The sequence below is a fragment of the Capricornis sumatraensis genome, chromosome 22 (genome assembly GCF_032405125.1).
Source record: "Capricornis sumatraensis isolate serow.1 chromosome 22, serow.2, whole genome shotgun sequence".
In the NCBI taxonomy this organism is placed as follows: Eukaryota; Metazoa; Chordata; class Mammalia; order Artiodactyla; family Bovidae; genus Capricornis; species Capricornis sumatraensis.
Window position 1 is genome coordinate 21,313,302 of NC_091090.1, and position 25,912 is coordinate 21,339,213.

The following is a 25,912-nucleotide window of genomic DNA, read 5'->3' on the forward strand; positions in this document are numbered from 1 at the left end:
ATGCCCAGGAAATTTAACATTTGTATAATAACATTATATCAGATTTCTTCCTGTTGAGCCAGTAACACCCTTTATAACAATGCCTCACTCTGGAAAGCACTGATCACTTACTGTCACGTCTCTTTAGGCTACAGCAGCCTGGATCAGTTGTTTCAAGGGGGGCCCTCAATGCATTGACTGATCGTTTCCTCGTGGTTAGATTCTGGCCGAGTGGCTGGCATATAATGTTTGTTTGTCCCTTTATGGGTGATCACTTGGTTCCCGTGGCCCCCCTGGCCAGGTTTCTCCTCGAGGTATTCAAAAGTATCTTATTCCAGTACAAGGAAGACATAATCTCTGGGACGGTGTTTTGGGACTCTGTGACCCTCTTGTTTCTCAGCCTTTCACCATTGACTTCACTGATACATATTACATTAGTGATTGTAAAATGATTTTATAATTATCCTATCTACTGTTAGTGATTGAGATTTTTCCAAAAAGAGAGCTTTTCTTCTTCTCACATTGTATATATATGTGTGCTGCTGCTGCTGCTGCTAAGTCGCTTCAGTCGTGTCCGACTCTGTGCAACCCCATAGACGGCAGCCCACCAGGCTCCCCCGTCCCTGGGATTCTCCAGGCAAGAACACTGGAGTGGGTTGCCATTTTCTTCTCCAGTGCATGAAACTGAAAAGTGAAAGTGAAGTCGCTCAGTCGTGTCCAACTCCTAGCGACCCCATGGACTGCAGCCTACCAGGCTCCTCCATCCATGTGATTTTCCAGGCAAGAGTACTGGAGTGGGGTGCCATTGCCTTCTCTGGTATATATGTGTATGTGTGTATATGACGCTATGAGATCATAGTTGTTTATTTTTTCTTTTTAATTTATTTAATTGGCTAAGCCAGGTCTTAGTTGCAGCATGTGGGACCTAGTTCCCTGACCAGGAATTGAACCCAGGCCCCCCTACATTGGCAGTGTGGAGTCTTAGCCACTGGACCACCAGGGAAGTCCTGACATCATAGTTTGTTTTTTCATTCATTTTAAAACTACGTATTATGGGGAACTTTATTTACTTATTTACTTTGGCTGCATCAGGTTTTCATTGTGGCATGCAGGATCTTTATTGCATCGTGTGGGGTCTATCGTTGCCATGCACCGACTCAGTTGTGGTGTACAGGGTCAGTAGTTGTGGCCCATGGGCTTAGTTGCTTTACGGCATATGGGATCTTAGTTTCCCAACCAGGATTTGAACCCATGTCCCCTGCATTGCAAGGTGGATTCTTAACCACTGGGCCACCAGGGGAGTCCCTATGAGGAACTTCAAACATGAACAAAAGTAGACAAGATAGTGTATTGAACCCTCATGCTCAATCGGCTTCAGGGCTGACCCACTCATGGCTGCTTCTGTGTTATCCATACCTGACTCAGGCTTCCCTGCCCAGTGTTATTCTGAAGCTAATCGAGACACAGAAGTTCATCTCTAATTTTTTAGTTTATTTCTCTAAATATCGTGTATTTTCTTTCATAGTTAGTGTTGCAATCTATTGCTTTCCTTATTCTTTTGATGCTTAAATCCTCCCCAGTTTGGTCAGTGGAGGCGAGGGCTGCTTAAGATGGCTTCTGAACTCTTTTCACCTCCCCACCTCCTTTGAGCACTCTATGGGACAAGACGTTATAGGCATGCCTATGATTTCCTTGCCTCACACCTAGAATCAGCCATTTCTCCAAGTCCTTCTCTGTGAATTTAGATCTCTTCCTGCAAAGAGTCATTTACAGGACTTAGGCTTTCTCATGAATGCTGCTGCTGCTGCTGCTGCTGCTGCTAAGTCGCTTCAGTTGTATCCGACTCTGTGCGACCCCATAGACAGCAGCCCACCAGGCTCCCCCGTCCCTGGGATTCTCATGAATGGATTAATATTTTACAAATCACTGATTGAAGCAGTTTGCAAGAGTTTAGCCTAAACAAAGTAAGTCCAACTCTCTTTAGATCCAGGCAAGAATACTGGAGTGGGCTGCCATTTCCTTCTCCAGGGGATCTTCCTAACCCAGGGATCGAACCCAGGTCTCCCACATTGCAGGCAGACCCTTTAACCTCTGAGCCACCAGGGAAGCCCCTACTAACTAACTAACTATAAAATTCCCTGAGAAATTTGTGTGAGAGATTTCTGGAGTGGTCACCACTGAAGTCTCCAGCCATCCCTGCCCCTCCCTAATTCCTTCCGCATCCAGCTCAGCCTGCCTACCTTACCACGGAACCACTGAATGCTCAGACGCTCAGACTTCATAAGCTAGGTGTTCTTGCTTTTTTCTTTTCCTTCTATACTTTTAATAGGTTACTAAATCCTACAAATTTTTCTTTGAATGTCTCATATCCATTCCTCCCAATGACAATGAAAGTAATAATATTATTAACAACTGGTACATACCTTGGGGCCACAGGTAGCATTATGGTTCCCATTTTGCAGTCAAGGACTTGGAGGTTCAGAGCATGGGCGAACTGCTGTAAAGGCAGACTTCACCTGCTAGCTGTCTTACCGCACTGCCTCCCATTGCTCTGCTTTCTGCATCCATACTTGGGGCTAGACTTTAAGAGGGACAGCAGTATAATGGGTAAAACGAGAGTTGGAATAGCAGTCAGAGCTCACTTGCAGGTCATCTTCTGCCAGTCACTGGTTTTGTGATCCAAGTTCATATCTTAAATTCTGAGCCCTTGTTTTCTCTTGAAAATGAGGAAACCCTAGCCAAGCCATAGAATCATCTGGGGAGCTTTGTAAAAATATGGATACCCCCATAAATTCTGACTTAAATGGTTTGGATTAAAGGCTCTACGCATTAGCATTTTTCAAAAGCTCCTCAAGTGATTCTAAAGTGCAAACAGGAAGAAGGGCCAATGAGTAGATGGTTCCCAAGGCCCATCCGTATTGTCATTAGGTGGCTGTCACCATTGTCTGAGTGATTAATCTGCCTTCAGCCTCTTCCCAAAGTCTGGTTTATTCATCTTGCCAAAGCATTTGTTCGATGACCTAAACCACATCATCTGGGAGCTTCTCATTGCACAGGAAAAAAGTACAAACCCCTACCCTAGCCCTTAAGCTGAACTCAAGCTGAACTCTTCAGGTTAGCCAGGCATGACCCCTCATGGTTTCCCAAACAGGCCAGACTCGCTGTGAGCCCCAAGCCTCTGCTGATGGGTATCCACTGAATGTCCTTTCCTGTCTTGCCTGACGGCTTTCCTTCCATCAGGGCATCCAGACTTCTGAAAGAGTGAAGCCTTTCTCACACCATCCATTGATCTCTTCTCTGCACTTTTTGTTTATGCTGCCCACCAGGTACATAACCACTCGCTGTACTGTTTGCTTCATTGATTCATTCGTTCAGCAGTGTATTAGCACCTGCGCCGCCAGCCCTGGGCCATACGACAGGCTGTTGCAGGGCAGAAGGCAGCGGACAAGCTGACCAGTATTCTCAGTGCTCCGGTGGGAGCAGCCCAAAGCTCCAGGCTCCCGAAAGGAGCCTCTCACCCAGATGGGGCAGGTTTGCATGAAATAGTGGTTTCTGACTGAGCCCTCCTAAGGGAGAAGGAAGTCATCCAGCAAGAAAGGGTCTGAGTCAAGAATGTTCAGGCAGTAGGATCAGCGAGTGCAAGGCCGTGGGCAGGGAAGAGAATGTGGTTCTGCAGGGGAAGGAGAACAGGTTCAAGTGAGGCATGAAGATTTAGGTGGGAAAGGTGAGCGGACACTAAATGCTACAGGACCTTGATGCTGTGTCACGGAGCCATCAGGGTGTCATAACCTAAGCCTGACATAGTGAAAACCGACTCCGCCTGGGTGGCTGTAGGAAGGGCGAGAAGTGAAATGGATTTGAGGCAGGTTAGATAGAATTTCTGATTGATTGGCTGGAGTGGCAGAATAAGGGTGACACAGATTCCTGACTTTTTTAAGCCAAAAAGTTGACTTAAAACTCAACATGCAGAAAACTAAGACCATGGCATCTGGTCCCATCACTTCATGGCAAATAGATGGGAAAACCATGGAAACAGTGAGAGACTTTATTTTGAGGGGCTCCAAAATCACTGCAGATGGTGACTGCAGCCATGAAATTAAAAGACGCTTGCTCTTTGGAAGAAAAGCTATATGATCAACCTAGACAACATATTAAAAAGCAGAGACATTACTTTGCCAGCAAAGGTCCATTTAGTCAAAGCTATGGTTTTTCCAGTAGTTATGTATGGATGTGAGAGTTGGACTGTGAAGAAAGCTGAGGGCCGAAGAATTGATGCTTTTGAACTGTTGTGTTGGAGAAGACTCTTGAGAGTCCCTTGGACAGCGAGGAGATCCAACTAGTCCATCCTAAAGGAAACCAGGCCTGAATATTCATTGAAAGGACTGATGCTGAAACTCCAATACTTTTGCCACCTGATGTGAAGAACTGACTCATTTTAAAAGACCCTGATGCCGGGAAAAACCGAAGGTGGGAGAAGGGAACAACAGAGGGTGAGATGGTTGGATGGCATCACTGACTTGATGGACATGAGTTTAAGAAAGCTCTGGGAGATGGACAGGGAAGCCTGGCATGCTGCAGTCTATGGGGTCACAAAGAGTTGGACACACTGAGCAACTGAACTGAACTGAACTGAGATTCCTGACTGACACCCAGGTTCACTGAAATAGAGAACAGGGGGAGACATCGTGGTTTGAAGGGAAGTTCTGAGTTTAGTTTAGGATGTTTGTCAAGGGTGGGGTACTTGTGTGACAGCGGAGTTGTATGGGAGGCGGCGCCGCATGCTGAAGCAGAGGGTGAGATGCCAGCTGAAGTGGGGCTGCCTTGCGTGTATATCACGATGGAAGCAGCCAGAGGGGAGGCAATGCATCAGGAAGAGCGTGTCAGCAGAGAGGAAGAGTGGCCACAAGAGAACCCTAACACACTTCAGCACTTGGGGTGGATGCAGAAAGACAAGTCCACAGTGAGACTCAGGATGTTCCAAAAAACCGAAAGGTCTTGCCAGTTTGGAAGCTAAGAAAGGAAAATGAGGCAGGCAGGGAGAGCTGGGGCCCATAGAGTTGAGTGTCACTGAGGGGCTGGTGGAAGTCAGGATGGGAATGTTTCTGACATATTTAGCAATAGGGAGGCAGTTGTTGACCTTGGTAACATTTGTTTCCATGGAGTGATACGTGCAGAAGCCAGATTATAGATGAGGGGAGATGAAGAGTGTGGTGATGAGCATGGACAACTTCCAGAAAAATGACAGTAACTGACCCCGCAGTAGCTCCACAGATGTGTGGAGTCCAGTGGGTGATTTGTATAAAATACGGGAAAGCCTTGACCTTTTTTCCAAAGCCTTGGAAAGGAGAAGGACATGAATTCCAGGGCATCAGTGGGATTCTTTGTAGAAAAAAGAGGAGAGATGCTTCTGCCACTGTAACAGGGAAGGGGGGAAGGGATGACTAGGGATCAGGTGAGGTCATATCTTTGATGGTAAAAGGTGGAATGAATTCTCACCTGGCTTACAGGTTTGAAGACAATGAACTAGCCTTCAGTGGAAAATGAGCAGGGAGCTAGCCAGAGAAAGAAAGGGTTACTGGTCAGGCCTGAGGGCCTGAGATTGGCCACCGTAACTGTGGTGCACTGATGGGCTGGGTTTGGGCCCGCCTGGGTGTTCTCTGGCTGGTGAATGTTCAGAAGGCAAGGCCTATAGCGGTATCCTTCAGCCTCCCTCTTTGATTACCGTGGTATGGTGTATACAGTGAACGCCCAAATGTCTTAGTCAAGGTACTTTGGGTTGCAACTATCAGAAACTCACTCTAACTTGTTTAGCAAAAAAGAAGAACATCTCATGGAGTGCAATTCCTTTATAAGGGCCAGAACCAGGCTCTCTGCTGTTCCCTTGGCCTCTCCAAGATGGCATGTGCCTACCTCTCTCCTTCACAGTCCCCTCTCCCTCTTCTGGCCCCAAGTGGCCAGCCCAGGCCAACGTCACAATATTTGCCAACCATTTAACAGAGACTGGGAAAAGAGAAAAAAGAAAAACAGAGACTAGCAAGTGCAGTGGTTTCCCCACCTTCAGAATACATCAGAATCCACTGGAGAGCTTTTTTTAATAAAGGATTCCTGAACGCCACATTGGATTTCTGAACCCATCTTTTTGGATGGAAACCCAAAACTTTGTCTTTCAGAAGCTCCCCCAGGTGATCTTGATACAATTAGGGTATAAACCTGCACTTGAGAACTACTGCTGTTAGGTGCCCACCCACTCCCCCCATTCTCAGTTCCAAGGAGCATCTGATTGGCCCACCGTGGTTCAGTCAGCCTTGACCCGAGGAGCCAGTCGTGGGTGACCTGAGGAAGCAGCCACATGGGGCCTCTGCTGCTCTGTACAGAGCCTTTGTTCAAATTAGGAAAAAGTGCGCCCTGAGCCGAAATAAAGAAAGGCACCCCTAGGAGGGAGAAGCTGCTCCCTGGCAGGGTTGGCAGTTTCCACGGGAAGAAGAGGTGCCCCTGCCCTGGATTCTAGCTCTGCACATCCTCGAGCCCTGTGTGTGCCCACCACCCTGGCTCCACCCATTTCTGTGGCAGGGGGCAATTCCCAGAGGAGGGCATGGGCTGGGAAGATTCCCAGTGGCCTCCCTCATTCACCAGATGCCTGATGCTATCATCTTGCTAGTTTGTTGTGGGCTCTTACAAAGGGTACCACAGAGCTGGGGACGGATAGATTCTGTACTCTGATTCATTGGGGGATTTCTCTGTATTCACATGGTATCAAGATAATGCAGGATCTAAAGAGTTAAAATCATACACTGATGTGAGCAGAGTTCTTGGAGCCAAGTTCGCAAGAAGATAGCCTTCAGTAGCTTCTCTATCATAAAGAAAATATATTTCAAGAGGAAGGTATCTCCTTAGAGCTCAGGAGAAAAAGACCAGAATGATCAGTTTTATTTCTGGAAAAGACTGTCAGTTGGGGGCAACCTAAACTGGGGGGCGGGGAATGGCAGACAGTTGTTGGCTGCTAGGGAGAGCTTTGGACTAGGAGGAAGCAGGGACCCCTATAACTTAGGCTTCTGTGGAATTCACTCACTCATTTTCATCTAATAGCGGTTCACCCTGTGCTCGCTGTGGTGTCAGGCCCTCTTCTGGTGCTGGGGATTCAGTAGTGCACCAGACAGAAGTCCTGCCCTGAGAATCAGGGGACTTGAAGCGACCAGTGACATCTGGAAACAGAGCGGGTCTGTCGGGCAGCAGAGCTTTCCAAACATACAGACCTGGTGAATGGAGTTGTAACCCACATTCCCAGTGGATTGCTATTCTGCCATCACCCTGGCCCACCCAACCTCCATGTTATCCCATCGATCAGCCGGGGAGATCATTCCAGTCCCCAACGGAGGCACACAGTGAGGGGCACCGGCAGCAGCTGGAGGATGAAAATGTGCTGATGCCAGCGTTGAGCCCCCACTTAGGTGGGCGAGAGGCCTGTGAAACACTCATACCAGAACCTGCTCAAACGAGAGGTACCCTGCGGGTAGAAGCCTTGCTTTCAGACACAGCGGCAATTTATGCCCTTTGCTGTTACTGTCGTTTGGTCACTAAGTCATGCCCCACTCTTTGCGACCCCATGGACTGCAACACACCAGGCCTCCCTGTTCTTCACTATCTCCCAGAGTTTGCTCAAGTTCATGTCCATTGGGTCGATGATGCCATCCAACCATCTCATCCTCTGTCATCCTCTTCTCTTGTCTTCATTCTTTCCCAGCATCAGGGTCTTTTCCAGTGAGTTGGCTGTTCGCATCATGTGGCCAAGATATTGGAGCTTCAGCTTCAGCATCAGTCCTTCCAATGAATATTCAGGACTGATTTCCTTTAGGATTGACTGGTTTCATCTCCTTGCTATCCAAGGGATTCTCAAGAGTCTTCTCCAACATCACAATTGGAAAGCAGCTTTGACATTAGATTAGATTGTTCAGGGTATTTTTTTTTTCTTGTTACTCTTCTATATTATGAAAACACACACACACATTTAGGAAAATAAAGAAAACAAATGTACAGCTACCAAATAATTTTAAGCAAATACCTGTGCGAGTAACCACTCAAGAAATGGACTGTTCTCAGCACCCACACAGACCACCTCCTCCTTCCGTGTGTCTCCGTAACCCCAGCCCGCTCCTGACTTTCATGATGATTTCTTCTTTGCTTTTCTTATGTACTTTTTAACTTTTTTTTGTTTTGGCTGTGCTGGATGTCTTGTGGGGTATTAGTTCCCAACCAGGGATCAAACCCGAGCCCTCGGCAGTGAAAGCTTGGAGTCCTAACCACTGAACTACTGGAGAATTCCCTAGTGTTACTACTTATGTATGCATGGATTTTGTTTTATTTGTCTGTTTAATAGCTAAGAGTCATTCAGGGTCGTGACTGATGAATAAGTTGGGAGATCAGGCTGTGTAGTGAGTGCCATTTACTTATTCGGTTTTTCAAAGTTGTATGCTCTTAAGCAAATAAGGATGAAATTCTTCTGTTTCATGTGAACTAGGCCTATTGAAAGAAATTCCAAAAATGTTGTGTCCTGGTAGCACTGCTATGAGGACTTTGGTCATAAAAATGTATTCCTTCTGGTTCATCTATTCATCTGTTGATCTCATTATTTCAGAGTCCCGTCTAGAATATAGCCTTGCCCTGTCAGACCACATTTTTCCAACTTTTATCTGTTTTTTTATCCAAAGCGGTACCTTTCTTTCTTTCTTTTTTGACCACACCTTGCAGCTTGTAGGAACTCAGTTCCCCAACCACGGGTTGAACCTGGGCCACAGCAGTGAAAGCCCAGAGTCCTAGCCACTAGGTCAAGGGGGCCTTTAGTGTTTGTCTGCTGGAAATACTTGTGAGGAAAGCCACAGTCCTCCCTACAACATGGATAGCCTCCTTGTGGCTTCTCTGCAGTAGGAGAGTGTGGAGTTCTGTTCCAGGGGAAATTCTGAAGACTGGGAGGTTCTCCCCTGTGGTGTTCTCACTAAGAACATATGACTATTGCCTGTAGACTTAGGAGATGGAGGTCCAAGCTTTCCTGCTAATGGAAAGATGAGCAAGTGACCATTTCCATCTTTGTAATGACCTCCTCCAGTCTCTCTTGGATGATGTCAAATCCCTCTTCATTTTTGTATTAGAAAAAGGAGCCAAATAGATCATTGTTTAGCATAATTCACTGTTTAGAACAGAAATACTAACATATCTAGTTAACTGGATTGTTGGCTAGTGACCAGGCATTACCCAGTTCTGTGAGCGGCCACATGTGAATGGTTGGTGGGAAACTTTTCCTTAGGCCAGAGTCACAGGTCATCAGCCATGGAGATGGTGGCACTGAATCATCTGCTGGTGTACGAAACTGAAGGAAAAGCTGGAAACACTGCGCTGTGAAATAGTGATGACGTAAAGGATTAAAAATTGGGTGTGGTTTAGAAACCCACCCTTTATTGTGTGTGCGTTGTGTGCCCAGTCACTTCAGTCATGTCCCACTCTTTGTGAACCTATGGATTCTAGCCTGCCAGGCTCCTCTGTCCATGGGATGCTCCAGGCAAGAATACTGGGGTGGGTTGCCATGCCTTCCTCCAGGGGATCTTCCCATCCCAGGGATTGAACTTGTGTCTCCGGCATTACAGGCAGATTCTTTACCACTGAGCCACCAAGGAAGCCCAGAAACTGTTTATCACTTTTAATGCATTATAGAGATAACAGATTTTTTTAGACCTAGAACTTGTTAGCCCTTAAACATCACCCAGTTCATCTTCCTTATTTATAGAAAACCACATAACAGTTTAAACATCAGATTAATTTTTCTAGTCATATTTTGCTCAGACTAATATTCAGTTGAATTTACATTTCCCAGTTACCTGCCACCTAAGGCTGTTATTTCACGAACCAGAGATCTCCCAGACAGCAGGGGTGAGAGGTCCTTCAGATCATCTACACAGCAAACAGCGAGTGTTGACAATAGATTTGGGGTTGGCACTTAGGCCCTGGCTGGGTGCTCAGCATTCCTGCAGACCCTGAATAGTCAAGGTCATAATCCTTGCAGGTGTGATAAAGCATTCCTGAAGCTAGAAACTCTTGAGGGGCAGAAACTGAGTTCCAGGCTCAGCTCTGCATCTGAGCACCATGGACACAGGAGTTCCAGGAGCAAGAAAGCAGCTGGTGTCAATGCACTCTGCATCCCTGAATGGTGTCAAGAAGACATAGCATGCCTGGAGGCTTTAGAGGGTACTCTTTGCAGGTCTCCCAATGTGACAGGGAAAATTGTTTTGTAATCTAACCTGAAGGCGATGCAGGAGACTCATTAACTGGCTTGGTTGGCATTTTAAGTGATCTTTTAAAGCTTTTATCATGGATTTAATTTTTCCATCTTGGCCTTGTTTTTCACAGGCTCAGAAAAAAAGCTTGAATCAGACTTCCCCCATTTCTGCTTCCAAGACCACAGATGGCCTGAGGCCAGCGCCCATGCCAGGCCTCTTGAGCACCGCACTGCCAGGTCAGGAGCCCCCCCTGAGCTTGCCTCAGTCCGTGCCCGTCTTCCCAGGGGGCACTCTCTGCACACCCGTCATCCTGCATCTCTTCCACTCCGCCTCACCTCTGCTCTGATCCTGCCTGCCTTCTGTGTCCCTTCCACCTGAGTTATATACCGTGCTGCATCTGTGCCATCATTTTATATAAAAAATGAGAAATCAAAACACCTCTGTTAAGCTATATTCAAAAAGTGTGCTGCTAAGAAAGAGTGAAATCTAGTTTTTTGAAAATAGTAAAATGAAAATAGTATTATATGGCACATGTGACTTTGTGGCCATCCTCGTGTTGCTTTGTTTAGGTATATTTAGAATTCACCCCTCTGAGACAGAAAGTGTCATGGGTCATGTCTCCCATTGCTTCTAAAGCTTTGAACACCCACACTGCTCAATAAGTACCAGAAAAGATGACACTATGAACACGCATAGCCAGTCCTGTTTGGGCCTCCCTTTCCTGAAGTTGTGAGTATTTGGAGGTTCGGCGGTACTGACAGATCACTGGCCCGAGGCCTGTTCTGTAGACCTTAGATGATTGGAAACTGCAGCATTGACAGCTTTTATTTATTACCATTCAGGGATGTGTTTATTTCTATGTGTTACCTAAATAATCTTTCCTAACCCTTACCTCTGCTTTTTGCATTTTGGTAGATAAATGTACTTCCTGCTTTCCTTTCTCATAGCCAACATCCATGATAAATTTATTTCAGCAAGTTCAGTCATGTATGTACATTAGACTCTAGGGGTTACCTGCCAGGCCTGATTTGCTGTTTCTGTTGAATGTTGTCTCATGTGTTCATTCTAATAGGGCAGGATTCTGGAAGCAAAGTTATACCAGCGTCCTTAGGAACCACACAGCCCCAGGAAAAAGTCGTTGGATCACCTCCTGGCCAGCCAGCGGTGCAGGTAGAAGACAGTTTGCCTGGCTTCTTAATGTTCAGTGTGATTGAAAGAAAATGTCACATCCCCTTCTATACAGTCAGCCCCGATGCCCTGTACGCCCACAAAAGTGCTCGCTGAAGACCTTCCCCAAGGGCCAGGTCTTGTCATATCAGTGTTTCTAGGATGAATGCATCCATTCCTTACATACTTTCAGTGCTATGATTTCTTCATGAATCAATAAGATACCAGCAGTTGTCCACCTGAAACTATCACAACATTATTAATCAGCTGTACTCCAAAACAGAAAGTTTAATTAAAAAGAAGAAATTAATCCTCAAGAGCAAAAGTAAATAGAATGTGTCCCAAAATAAAATAGTAATACATTAATACATTTGTTTAAAGAAAGAATAATTTTTTGCCTTTTAATTACATTTTAGTTGAAAAATTCCATTCTCATTTTTCTTGGAAAATGTATTCATGTGAAAATATTAAGTACTTACTAAATAAAACAAAACAGTGCAAAAATTTATCTTTTAAAAATAAAAATGATTCTGAATACAAAATAATATACCAGCAGCCAACACATAATAGGCACTCAAAAATGAAGTTTACTGTTGAATGATAATGACCATTATCTTATCAAAAGTGGATCTGTTCCTCTTAGCTGTACTAGAGATTTTTTTCCCCTGTCAGAGTGTAGGAAGTAGTCAGACTCTATGGTCTTTTAACTCATCCACTGGTCTAAAAAGGAAGAAACAAATTTTTTGTCTTCCATTTTCGAAGGCCTTAGTTTCTTTTCCATCAGTTTTACCAGTTAATAGCAAGGCAATGGCACCGCACTCCAGTACTCTTGCCTGGAAAATGCCATAGACAGAGGTGCCTGGTGGGCTGCAGTCCATGGGGTCACTGAGAGTCGGACACAACTGAGCAATTTCACTTTAACTTTTCACTTTCATGCATTGGAGAAGGAAATGGCAACCCGCTCCAGTGTTCTTGCCTGGAGAATCCCAGGGACGGGGGAGCCTGGTGCACTGCCATCTATAGGGTCACACAGAGTCAGACACGACTGAAGAGACTTAGCAGCAGCAGCAGCTTAATGAAATTTGTGATTGTCTGGGCCTGCCTGGAATACTCAGTGAAGGACCTGGCTCAGTTCTCAGGTTCTGACATAAGGAGTATTTGTTCCTTACTGTGATCTAAGAAGTACCCTGCTAGATCACACACCTGGACTGGATGTAACAAGAGCCCAGATGTGTTTGCTCCCTTTTTGACTACTGAGAAGATGAGTTAAGGACTATCTACTGAATGTTCAGCTGTTTATGAAGCTGGCACTTAAAATATGATTTTTCAAAAATACAGTGAAAGGACTTCTCCGGTCATGCAGTGGCTAAGACTCTGTGTGCTTCCAATGCAGGGGTCCCGGATCGATCTCTAGTCAGGAAATTAGTTCTCACATGCTGCAACTAAGAACTGGTGCAGCCAAACTAAAAACAATAATGAGCATTTAAGGGCTTCCCTGGTTGTCCAGCGGTTAAGATTCTGTTTCTGCTGCAGAGGGGCATGAGTTTGATCCCTGGTCAGGGAAGTTCCACGTGTCACGAGGTGGCCAAAGGAAAAAATAAAAACATAGTGAAGTGTTTGTAGAGGGAGCTGGGAATTCAGGCTTTAAGGTACAAGTGAATCCCTTCAGGGAGCTGATAGCACAGCTGTCTATAATCTTGACACAGCGCAGCTTTGCTGAATGGGTCTGTGGGACTTCCTTGTTTCGTTTTCCAACGTGGCAAATTCTACATTCTTAGAGTGTGCTCTTGATAGAGAGTTGGAAAGGCTGCAGCCACAGTGACCTTTATGTGGAACTGTGTTCTGCTTATGTTTTCTACAGAAGGGACTAAGAAGAGGTGTGTTTTGTCCTCAGGTGGATGGTCATCCGGGAGGACAGAAGAGGCCTGCTGCCAAACAGCTGACTAAAGGAGCTTTGTGAGTCCCCTTCGGAAATGACCCATTTTGAATGTTTTTCTAGATTTCTAACCTTCAACAAATAGACAACAGCCGTCAGGTCACGATGCTCTATGTTTTTAAAGTATACTCTGGAAGCCTTTCCCTATAGTTTGTTAGCACCTGTATATGTATCAAATGTCCTTTGAGCCCACTGCTTACCCTTTTGTTCTTAAGAATAGTTCTTTGTCTTCTTAGCAACCACATGCCCTTTGACTGGCCTCGGGGTCTCTGAGAAGCAGGGTTAGATAAATCCCTCTGTTCAGAACAGAAATGTTAACCAGAAGCTTAGCTGGCCAGTGGTGAGGCTTTGTCAGGGTCTGTGTGAGCACCTGCACTTGAATGGTTGGTGGGAACATGGTGCTTTAGAGGCCAGGGTCATACTTTGAGACTAAACTCAGGGTCAGACTAAACTAAACTCACCATGATGTACAGAGTATAAAACTATACTATAGATGATAACATCCCTGGATGTCTCATTGTCTTTGCATACGAATGACCATTGTGATGAGATTTCTTGACATGATTCAACACAGCCATCGGCAATTTCTCTCTCACAGCATTCTCCAGCAGTTACAGAGGGACCAAGCCCACGCGGTGACGCCTGACAAAAATCAGTTCCGGTCACTCAGTGACGCGGTGCAGAGGCTGCTGTCCTACCACGTGTGCCAGGGCTCCATGCCCACGGAGGAGGACCTGAAGAAAGGTGAGCAGGCTGGAGCCCCAGAGCGCCTCCTGGAGACACGGCCCACGGGAGAACCTGAGCTCGTTGCCCCCAGGTGGTTACTGGAGTACTCTTTTTCACCGCAGACCTGCCATCTCCCCAATTTGCTTGGTTTCCCAGGCCATGTTCAGAATTGTGACTTATTTTTCTCTGCATTCTGTGAAGGGATACCCAAATGTCTGGACATTTTATGGGCAAGTTTGAGGGCAGTGAATGCAGAACATTGTCTGGACTCTGGCTGCAGCGGGGACAGCCCTGGGCTAGGTGCTCTGCACAGTGATTCAGGCACAGTCCTTGCGTTTAGGCTGAGTACACACATACCCTGAGCTGTTAGCATCACCTTTATGAATTAGATAGATGCTGTAGCCCTCTAAAAGCTTTGAGATTCCAAAGGCAGTCCAAGGCACTGCCCCACATCCAGAAACTGGAGAAACGTTTAGAGGTAACATCCTCTTATCCCACCTCGAGCTTTGCCCATTCCGATGCCTGGCCCTGCTGCCTCTCTCAGCCACGCTGCCCAGTTCTACTCTCCTTCCCACCACGTTCCCAGCCTGGACCCTGTTAGGCACCCTCCACTGCTTGAATCAGCCCCTCAGCTGCCCCCAGACTTGTCCTTTTAGCCAGGGTCTCTAACGGGAGTGCAGCCATCAGCCCACTGGGAGCTTCCCTGGGAGGGCCAGGGTGCTCTTCATCCTCATCCAGCATGAAATAGGGATGTGGAGGCTCTGAGAAGAGCGAAGTGGAAACTGAGACATTTGGAGACAAAGGACAGAGCCACAGGACCATGACGTGCGAGATGCCGTGGGCCAGTTGGTGTGGTTACGGGAGCCTGGTCTGCCCAGCCCAGACAGTAGGACCCCAGTGTCTCAGTGGTTTCAGATTTTCATGCTCTGGAAGCAAGTGGAGGCTTCGGTCCCCTGAGCTAGTAGATGACTCTCTGTTCACTGATATTTGCTGCTGTGCTGTGTTTCGTGGTTTTCTTTTATAGATGATCTTAAAGGAGTTATGTTTTGGTTTCCTAATCAGAGTTAAAACAAGCTACTATTAAAATGAGTTTCTGAGAGCACATGCCAGTGAACAGGAAGGGAAAGCCGTGCAGAAGCATCACGCCTAACCAAGGAAGAGCCAAACTAAGAGAGAAAATGGAGGAAGGAAGGGCCTAGTGGTTGATGTGCACTCTCTCACTGTTTTTTCCCTCTCTCTCTTTTTAAAGTTGACAGTGAATTTGAAACAGTTGCCACTCAGCTCCTGAAAAGGACCCAAGCTATGCTTAACAAGTACAGATGCCTGCTCTTGGAGGACGCCATGGTAAAGTTCCACTGAGCACAGTTTGTTTCTTAAACTCCACAGGTCACAGCTACTAACTCAGAGAGAAAAACTTCAAGGAATTACATTTTCCCACCATAGTTTAAAAGGAACAGATACTTAAAATTGTAGAAAAACTTACCTTTGCCTGTATCTACTACTAACAGCAGCTGTGGGTTGGCCAAAAAGTTTGTTTGGGTTTTCTGTGCATTTTCCGTACGAACTTTTTGGCCGACACAAATACAAGCGCTGTGCTCTCCGTGATTGATCACTCTCAATGCGTGCCATTGTTTTCCTGGTGCCAAGTGAGGAACTGGGGCTTGCTTACGTAACTTGCCCGACGCCATACAGCCAGGAAGTTTGTTCTGTAATTAGCAGAGATGGGATACAGACCAGGACCACCTGACCCGCCTCCATACTCTGATGCTGTCCACTGCCTCTCATCAACTGAAGAGGCAGGAGAGGACTGGTGACACTTCTGCTGAAGGTTGTTCAGAATAATATCTGAAAAGATGAGGCGACAGATGTTAAAATTAGTTTTGTTTTCAGTTGAGAGATCACTAACGTCATAAAAATCATGCTTCATTTTAAAATGTACAACCTGATGGATTTTAATATGTTCACAGACTATGCAGCCATCAGCACCCCCTAACTCCAGAGCATTTTCAGCCCTCCAAATAGAAACTAAAATTGATTTTAAAGCATAGTGAACTAGAGAAAGGAGTAAGATTATCTCTGAAAATGATGGAAAGACCAAATCTATCTGAGATTTTAGAAGCAGTTCTAAAATCATACAGACTAATAAATTGGTCTCTTACAAGTGGCTTCTTTTTTTTCGGTTGCGCTGGGTCTCTGTTGCTATGTACGGGCTTCTCTCTGGTTGCGGCAAGCGGGGGCCGTCCTCTCGTGGTGCGCAGACTTTTCACTGCAGTGGCTGCTCGGGTTTGCAGGCTTTGGTAGTGTCAGTTCCCAGCCTCTAGGGCACAGGCTTAGTAGTTAACGGCATGTGGGCTTCGTTCCCTGAGTCATGTGGGAATCTTCCCAGACCACAGATGGAACCCGTGTTCCCTGCATTGGCAGCTGGATTCTTATCCACTGTACCACCAGGGGAGTCCATAACTGGCTTTTAATTTGAAATCAGCTTTGAAAATTTACCTTGGAAGTGTAAGTGAACTACATTATATGTGTTTACTGTATAGTGTAAATATGTATGTATGTTTGTGTTTATGCGTGTGTGTGTGTATATATATATATAAACAGGCATCAGTTCAGTTCAGTTCAGTCGCTCAGTCGTGTCCGACTCTTTGTGACCCCATGAATCGCAGCACACCAGGCCTCCCTGTCCATCACCAACTCCCAGAGTTCACTCAAACTCATGTCCATCGAGTCAGTGATGCCATCCAGCCATCTCATCCTCTGTCGTCCCCTTCTCCTCCTGCCCCCATTCCCTCCCAGCATCAGAGTCTTTTCCAATGAGTCAACTCTTCGCATGAGGTGGCCAAAGTACTGGAGTTTCAGCTTTAGCATCATTCCTTCCAAAGAAATCCCAGGGTTGATCTCCTTCAGAATGGACTGGTTGGGTTTCCTTGCAGTCCAAGGGACTCTCAAGAGTCTTCTCCAACACCACAGTTCAAAAGCATCAGTTCTTCCTCACTCAGCTTTCTTCACAGTCCAAATCTCACATCCATACATGACTACTGGAAAAACCATAGCCTTGACTAGACGGACCTTAGTCGTCAAAGTAATGTCTCTGCTTTTGAATATACTATCTAGGTTGGTCATAACTTTCCTTCCAAGGAGTAAGCGTCTTTTAATTTCATGGCTGCAATCACCATCTGCAGTAATTTTGGAGCCCCCAAAAATAAAGTCTGACACTGTTTCCACTGTTTCCCCATCTATTTCCCATGAAGTGATGGGACCAGATGCCATGATGTTTGTTTTCTGAATGTTTTAAGCCAACTTTTTCACTCTCCTCTTTCACTTTCATCAAGAGGCTTTTTAGTTCCTCTTCACTTTCTGCCACAAGGGTGGTGTCATCTGCATATCTGAGGTTATTGATATTTCTCCCAGCAATCTTGATTCCAGCTTGTGCTTCTTCCAGTCCAGCGTTTCTCATGATGTACTCTGCATAGAAGTTAAATAAGCAGGGTGACAATATACAGCCTTGACGTACTCCTTTTCCTATTTGAAACCAGTGTGTTGTTCCATAAACAGGCATACGTCAGAGCTATTGAGGGTTTATTTCCCCAGACCACCTCAATAAAGTGAATATCACAGTAAAGTGACTCACGTGAACTTTTTGGTTTCCCGATGCATATAAAAGTTATGTTTACACTATAATCTGTTAAGTATGCAATAGCATTGTGTCCAGAACAAAAATGTGTATGTCTTAATTTAAAATACTTTATTGCTTAAAAATGCTAACCATCATCTGAGCCTTCAGTGAGTTGTAATCTTTTTGCTGGCAGAGGGTTTGAAATATTGGGAGAATTACCCAAACATGACAAGAGACATGAAATAAGCAAATATTGTTCAACGTTTGCTAGGAAAATGGTGCCAATAGACTTTCTCAGTGCAGGGTTGCCACAAACCTTCAATTTGTTTAAAAAATTGCAATATCTACAAAGCACAATGAAATGAGATATGCCTGTAACTTATATATATTTATTTTAAATTGTGCCACCAAAGTCAAACAGTTGTTCTTGCTTTGACAGTCATTTCTGTAATAAAACTGAGCTATCAAGAAGACTAACTGTCATTCATGAGAAAGGGATCATTTGTACAGATTTGGACAAATGAACTAATTATTTGGACAAATTATGTCTGCCATGAATTATGTTAAATTATTTTATGTTGAATAAATAAAACATAAATTATTTTATGTAAAATAAGAGTAAATAAGATTTGATTCTGTACAGCAGGAAATAATTCTAAGGAAAGCCTTAATACAAAACACAATCATAGGGAATTCCCTGGTGGTCCAGTGGTTAGGACTCTGCACTTTCACTACCGTGGCCCAGGTTCAGTCCCTGATCAGGGGACTAAGATCCCACAAGCTGTGCTGCAAGGCCAGAATACAATTACAGCATAGCAGATCATGAAGTAAGAGTTTCTGAACAAAAAGATTTCCAGCATATCATTAAGCAGAGGAGGGAATAAGGAGAGAATAGTGCATATAGTTGCTTGTCATTTGTGTGCAGGAAATCGAGAATGAATAATGTAAATGTGTGCGTGTGCATAAAGTCTCTCTGGAAGAGTTTGCCACGGCAGCGGGTGCCTACAGAGAGGGCCCTGGGAGGGCGGGGAAGGCAGGCTCACTTTCCACCTCCCCTTTTAGTACCGTTTGAAGTTTGTGCCAATGTTGTGAATGACCTTTTCCCAAAAAATACAATTTTAAAAAATATGTCAATGATAAACACATTTTCTTCTCTGATTGCTTCCTCTGTCCCCCAAATGCAGCAAGATGTTCGCAGTTGTTAAAAGGCATCTGAAATGACTAGACTCTCTCATTTTTAGCGGATCAACCCCTCCGCTGAGATGGTGATGATTGACAGAATGTTCAACCAGGAGGAAAGAGCTTCTCTGTCCCGGGACAAGCGTTTGGCACTCGTAGACCCCGGTAAGAAATGTCAGAGTGAAAGCCGAGGAGAGCTCCTGCCAGGGTTCCGGGGCCGTGGCTTTGGGGAGACCGTCTGAACTGACCTTGTGGGATAAGACCTGAAGGTAGAGCCTGGATTCCAGGGAGAAAAAATCCAGAGTTGAGAGCACAATATGAACCCTCTGAGAAGGTCTATGTTCTGCAAAATCCAAACCGGAATTTGACATTTGGTTAACTGAGTCTTCTCCTCTCCTGTAAACTGACACTTCTCAATCTTTCTCTAGTTTTCCCAGAAGCAAGTAAACCTCAGCCAGTTATTGAGTTGTCTTACTGTGTGCCAGACCTTGTTGGGGGGAGTCAGTGAGGCACGGTCCCTGCCCATAAGCTATTGGATGGTAGTGCTCCTTGTGGGTACTCTGAACACCCCATCAGCTTCCTGCCGTTTGCATCATGCTAGAGTCAACCCACATTCCGCCTTTTAGAAATGGGTTCTCAGGACTGCCCTGGTGGTCCAGTGGTTACGAATCTGCCTGCCAATGGAGGCAGCATGGGTCCCATCCCTGACTGGGAAACTAAAATCCTGCATACCACACGGTATGGCCAAAAAATAGAAAAAAAAGAAAGAAAAAAGTATTCTCCATACTATTTTCTAGCCTCTGAAATTTTTAAATCCAATAACATTATAACAATTTGTGGAGTATGGATTTTCACCCATATTTTCACCATCCTATAAATGTTTTTATTCCTACCAGCTTTCTTCCAGTTCTGGTTCCACTTGTATATATCATTTACAGGTTGCTTTTATAGGGCACCCTCCAACTGTGCTTCTGCACGTTCCTGGACGTGAACGACTGATTGAGAGGGCGGGATGGGGCAGTCTGCACCTGACCCACTGAGGGGCGGCTGTCTAGTCTCACTGTCTCCTTCTTTCATTAACATCCTTTTCGTTCCCAATTGCAGAGGGTTTTCAGGCTGATTTCTGTTGTTCCTTCAAACTCGATAAAGCGGCCCATGAGATGCAGTTCGGCCGGAGTGACCAGCATGGCGGTAAAACAGCAAGTTCCGTGCATCTGACGGCCAAGGCCCAGAGCAGAGACCGAGCCAAAGCAGGCTTGGCAGAACCAATGAATCATGACCAATTTCATCTAGTGCCTAATCACATCGTGGTCTCCGCAGAAGGAAACATTTCTAAAAAAACCGACTGCCTCGGCAGAGCACTGAAATTTGACAAAGTGGGCTCCGCTCAGTACCGGAGTGCATCTGAAGAGAAAACCAGCCGGAGAGACTCCGCAAAAGGCAGCGAGTGCTCCCCTGGGCCTGAAGGCCACCGGAAAAACTCGTCCAGACCAGATCATGGTCCCGACAGCAAACTCTCAAGCCTCCTAGTGGATTCGCACCTGGAGATGACCTGTAACAGCTCCTTCCAGGACAAGACGCTGCGGAATTCTCCAAAGAATGAAGTTTTACACACAGACATCATGAAAGGGTCAGGCGAGCCCCAGCCCGATCTCCAGCTCACTAAGAGTTTAGAAACGACATTTAAGAACATCTTGGAACTCAAAAAGGCTGGGCGGCAGTCCCAGAGTGACCCCACGGTTAGCGGCTCTGTCGAGTTAGATTTCCCCAACTTTTCTCCAATGGCTTCGCAGGAAAACTGCCTGGAAAAGTTCATCCCGGACCACAGTGAAGGCGTTGTAGAAACTGACTCTATTTTAGAAGCAGCTGTAAATAGTATCCTAGAGTGTTAATAGCGCAGTCCTCCCCTCACCTGCCCCGAGACCCCGCCCCGGACAAGTTACATTCTTTCCTGGCAAAAGCAATGGAAACGGTCTCCTGTCTCCAGCCTGCTTGATCTTTCATCACAGGTTATTCTTTCTAATTTCAATCCCATTCTTTGTTTAAGAGCAATACTCGTCGTGGTTACAGGGAGATCCTTCAGTAAAGCTGATCCTTATTAGAAAGCAGTCTGATAGGCCCTATACATTTCAAGTGTTTTAAAAGTGCTTATCGTCATTTTTGTTGTTGTTTTTTTTTTTTTTCCCCAAACACTATAATTCAATGAGATCACAGTACACTTGGCCCTAGGTAAAATTCTGACAATCATAAGTCATTTGAAAAGAACAGACTTTATTAAAGAAAATCAAACAGGACTGTTAGAAGATACTTTTTAAAGAATATCCCCACTGCATCTCCAAATTTGGGCTTCGAGGGGGGTGGGTCTTGGGGCTGTCGTGGGCCAGGAGACCGCATGGCTCTCCCCTCGGCCTTCTGTGAGCAGTTAGTCCTGGCTACTCTGCTGGGACCCACAACCCCGGCCTGAGCACCTATAGCGCACAAGCAGGGCTTCCTGTTCATTCAAGTGCTTTTCTGATGCTCCCTGAGCAAAACCTCACCTCTTATATCCATGTTGAATTTCATGTAGGGAAAACTTTGTTTTGAGTTGCAACAGCATGACTTGAGATAATCTCACCAGGCAAAATAAAGGAAAAATGGAAACCAGTTAAGTGGCACAGTGTACAGGGGAGGCCAGGATCGAGCCTTGAGAAATATAATATGTATATATGTAAAAGCATATATATTATGTTCACTGTTGAGAAAAAAACAAGTGTTTTGCATTCTACAATTGGGTCTAGTCAACATACAGTGTATGTTTTTGTTGGTTGCTGGGTTTTGTTTCATTCAACCTCTCTTCGCACCCCCTCCCACAACAAATAGCCAAGCGTCAAAAGCACTTTCATTTGAAAACTGTGTTATAATTTTTCAGTTTAAGTGTTAAGGGGACTTTGGCCTTGTTTCTGCTTCTTCTTGTCTGAGAACAGTAGTCACATCCCCCGGCAGCAATCATTACCAAAACACAGACAGACCAAAGGTAACCAGCCAGCCCACCACTGAAGGGAAAGGTCTGAGACCCGGATGCCCACTTGAGAGCCAAAGGACACGCCCTGTCATGGTTTGGCCCTTGTTCATGTTCATGGGTGTGACTTACTGCTTTATTTATTGATACTTCTTTTCGGGGAGCTTTCCCCGTTTTCCTTTCTGTATGCCTGCTCCAGGTCCTCCCATTTCTGTTGTCACTTTCATTCTCAAGGTCCCTGCAACCATCAGTGTGTCCCAGCACTGGGAACGCTACACGCGGCATTCCGTGCATGCTGTCTGACATGCGTGCGTGTGTCTGGGCTGTTCAGGCACAGAGGCTATTTTGGCTACAGAGTGTACAGTCACCCTCCCTCTTATGTGGACAGGCTCTCATCTCTTCTGTCCATCTCTCTGGCTTTAGAGGAACTCCCACTGGTCTTCACTCAAACACGTTGCCAAGATCTACTTCTGGCCTTCCCCAACATGAGGACAACCCCCTGTCGTCATGTTGGGCATTTCTTTTCCAGATTGGCCTGCAGTGGAAAGGAGGGCTTCTGATTCCTAGAAAATAACAACAGAAGACCTAGACTCTGCCTGCCCCTTAGTGCCCTCCCCCGCACACAGACAGAGAAATCCTGGGAGACTGCCAGTCTTCCAAAAGCAAAATACCTTCTCCCCACTCCCAGCCCTGAGCCAGTAGAAACCAGAAAGTCTGGGGCATTTCACAGTTGCCATGTTTTCCTCATGTGTGCCAATGTCCAAGTTGCAGATTTCCCCTTTTTCCCCGTATTGTAACATATGAGAAAGATAAGTCGGTGTTGCCAGCTGGAACTTTCTGTTTGGGCAGCCCTGGGATAACACCCTGCTCTGAACCCCGAGATGTCACAGGCTCTTCTTCTCTTAGGGCTCATGCTTCCCTTGTTACTAGCAAGACTTTAAGGTGGTTCCTCCTGGTCAAATTCTTCTCATTGTGGAAATTTATACCTGGAAGCCTTCTTGGGGGCTACTGATGAGTTACGTTAATTACTGAATCAGTGGAATTCTTAAGAGACAAGGTAGATTCATATATGTTTGTCACCGCTCTCCTTCCCTACCCTGCCCCGCTACCCCAGTCCCAGCTTTTCAATCTACCATCGTAAAGGGTTTTGTAAAGACTTGACACTTGTCTTGAAAACAGAGAGCCTAATTTACCAAAATGAAACTTGTAAATTTTTGTGTCCTTGTATGTAAGTTTACTTTTAACGGAGGAAAGTTCTAGATAATGACAAATGACGATTACGAAATACATTTTACTCCTGTGATTAGGTCATAACTCGCGTGTCGAGGCCCCTCTGGTGGAGGTCGAGAGCTCAGCCTCGGATGGCCAGCATCCAGTTGTTAAGGTTCATTAGTCAAAGTTAAGTTTTAGAGCTACTCGTGCTCAGTAACAAAAATCATTTTCTTTTCTTTTTTTTTTTTTCCTGTTGTTGTTGTGGAAGAGTGTGAATTTGTTATTAAGCATTTGATTTTCTGTGTCCTTAAGTACTGCCTAAAGATAAAGCAAATTTTAAACTGGCAATTACGAAAAAGAACTATTTTAGCGCTGAAGAATTTAGTAGACTTTGTTAGATTAGGGAGGCCTTACAGACTGACTTGACTTAAAGAGGACGCGTCACTCACTGTCAGTGTGGTGTGGGCTTTATTTGCTTAAATACCTTCATTTGTATAGTATGTCTCACTTGAAATTGCTTTGTATACATTTTGTAAAAATATTTATAAAATGTTTTGTAAAAAAAAGTATAACAAATTGCAGTTTATTTTGTTATGTTGGATAAATACTGTTAAAAGAAACCAGTCAGTAACTATATTGTTAATCCATGGTTAGGAAATGTTTAGTTGGAGATTACAAAATGAAACAACCATTGCAATACAGCCAAAGATTTGGGAAAATGTGCAACTGTGATTGTCTTGATTTTGCAAAGAAGAATGGCTGCTTTTCCTAGAAGAAAAGGGTAAGTAAGTGTCCAGCGGGCTTTCTGTTATTAAATCCTGTTACCCAAAACTAGCTCTGCCGGTGAAGGAGTAGGATTTTAATTGATCAGCCTTTCCAAACAGTTTAAAGTTGATCAGTGAGAAAGTTTAGTCAAGTACATGTCAGGCCTCCCTCCCGGGACTCCTGCCACATGGGCCCTTAACTAAGGAAGGAAAAATGAGGTCATTTAAAGGTCTCAATCTGCGAGAAATTTCCTTTAGTCATTATATTTATTTTGTTTCTGCAGGGACAAGAAGGCTAAGGGATAGGTTAAAAATGAAAAAGATTAAGAACTGTCTGACATGAGGCTTGTTCTAGAATGAACACGTTTCCCTTTGGATCCACACATTTGACCAAATTATATTGAGAAATAACCCCTGTTATGTCTATAAAGTCAGCCCCAGGGGCACTTCTGAATTCCTATACTCCCTCCCAAGTGTAACTTTACTGAAATGGTCAGGAAAACTACCAGAGTGGAAACTTCGTGGAGTAAAAGTCTAAGACTCCTTACCTTTTTCTTTGGGGCCTAGAATTTATACTTGCTGCTGCTAAGTCACTTCAGTCGTGTCCGACTCTGTGCGACCCCATAGACGGCAGCCCACCAGGCTTCCCCATCCCTGGGATTCTCCAGGCAAGAACACTGGAGTGGGTTGCCATTTCCTTCTCCAGTGCATGAAAGTGAAAGGTGAAAGTGAAGTCGCTCAGTCGTGTCCGACTCTTAGCGACCCCATGGACTGCAGCCTACCAAGCTCCTCTGCCCATATGATTTTCCAGGCAAGAGTAGTGGAGTGGGGTGCCATTGCTTTCTCCTAGAATTTATACTCAGCCTCCTTATTTTATGGTTTAATGGCTCCCTTCCCCACCCCCACCATTAGGTGGAAGCAGTTGGGATATCAAGATTCTTCAGTAATCAATATATAAAGAGGAAGTCATTCTATGTCTTAACAGAAGTTAGAATAATGACATCAGTGGACAGATCCCTTAATATCTTTTGCAGCGGTGTCCTGCTGTCGAGCTTCTCCCCTTGCTAAGGACAGATACGTCACCAACATGACAGTCTTGCCCCTCTGCCCATTTACAGTGGGTGTGCCCCGTGAATAAAGAGAAGGATCCTCTGGCTACTTGGTTAGGAGTGAAGTCTGTGTGTTGCGCCGGAGCACACACAGAGGAAAAACCTCTTAGGATGGTTAGAGCCCTGAGCCCTGTGTACGAGAGGCCCTGTCCCAGGAGAGGGGTCCTAGCACTACCTGATGTAGGGAGAGTAGCCAGGGAGTTACTGGGGGAAAAGGGAAGGGAAAGGAAAGAAACTCTACCATCTTGGGGCACAGCAGCAGCATCGCTCAGGCAGGATATCTGTGGCACTGGATCTGAGCTCTGGCTCTGCTTCAGAGACAGAGGGCGGACTCCCAGCCATCTGGCATTAAGTATCAAACTATCGAGCAGTTTGCAGGCAGTGTGCTAAACCCTGGGCATCTACAGGTCACTCAGGTGTGATGTCTATGCTCAAGGAGCTCAGTCTAGAGAGGAAACAAGTCCATAAGTAGCTACATTCCAAGAGAAAAGAAACTTGGGGCTAAAATTTTTCCGGATCTCCACTTGGTAGAGAGCCATGATCTGTATTCCCATGCCCCTCTTATTTCCATGGTTCTTAGTGCAATTTCCTGAGGTACGTTTGAGAAAAAATAAGTATGATACTTTCTGCATGAATGAAGACAGAGGAATTTTATAGTGTTAACTATATGGAGAAATCTGGTGCAGCAGACACAAACTGCGGGAGCACCTTTGCATTATCAAGTGGATTCTAAAGGATACATACAGGCTAAAGTGAATAGCCTGTTGCTCTGGAGCACACACAGGCCTTCATGAGTCCCTGATCTATATTCATTGTAGGCATGTGCTGGAGCAAATCACGTGTGAAGGTCAAGGAAAGCGGTACAATGGGAGGTGGGAGCGGGTGGGCACGGAAAGTGTCTTTAGCAGCAGAACCTGGGAACAGGCCCCAGGACTTCACCTAAACTCTCATCAGACAGCTT

General features: G+C 45.4%; 1 protein-coding gene and 1 non-coding gene across 2 annotated transcripts in view; one reads left to right on the forward strand and one right to left on the reverse strand.

Annotated features, from left to right (window-relative positions):
• The window catches only part of BICRAL (BICRA like chromatin remodeling complex associated protein), a 31,776-nt gene extending 10,822 nt beyond the window's left edge, over positions 1–20,954 (forward strand). The window contains exons 5-11 of the mRNA XM_068960940.1: positions 10,375–10,480; positions 11,317–11,414; positions 13,306–13,367; positions 13,946–14,091; positions 15,323–15,417; positions 18,931–19,033; positions 19,973–20,954. Coding sequence (XP_068817041.1) covers positions 10,375–10,480; positions 11,317–11,414; positions 13,306–13,367; positions 13,946–14,091; positions 15,323–15,417; positions 18,931–19,033; positions 19,973–20,760 — 1,398 coding nt within the window. The 3' untranslated portion in view covers positions 20,761–20,954. The remainder of the gene's footprint in view (positions 1–10,374; positions 10,481–11,316; positions 11,415–13,305; positions 13,368–13,945; positions 14,092–15,322; positions 15,418–18,930; positions 19,034–19,972) is intronic.
• TRNAG-GCC (transfer RNA glycine (anticodon GCC)) lies at positions 909–982 on the reverse strand. Its single transcript has one exon. It is a non-coding gene; the product is annotated as a tRNA-Gly (tRNA).
• Positions 20,955–25,912: the final 4,958 nt, after the last annotated feature.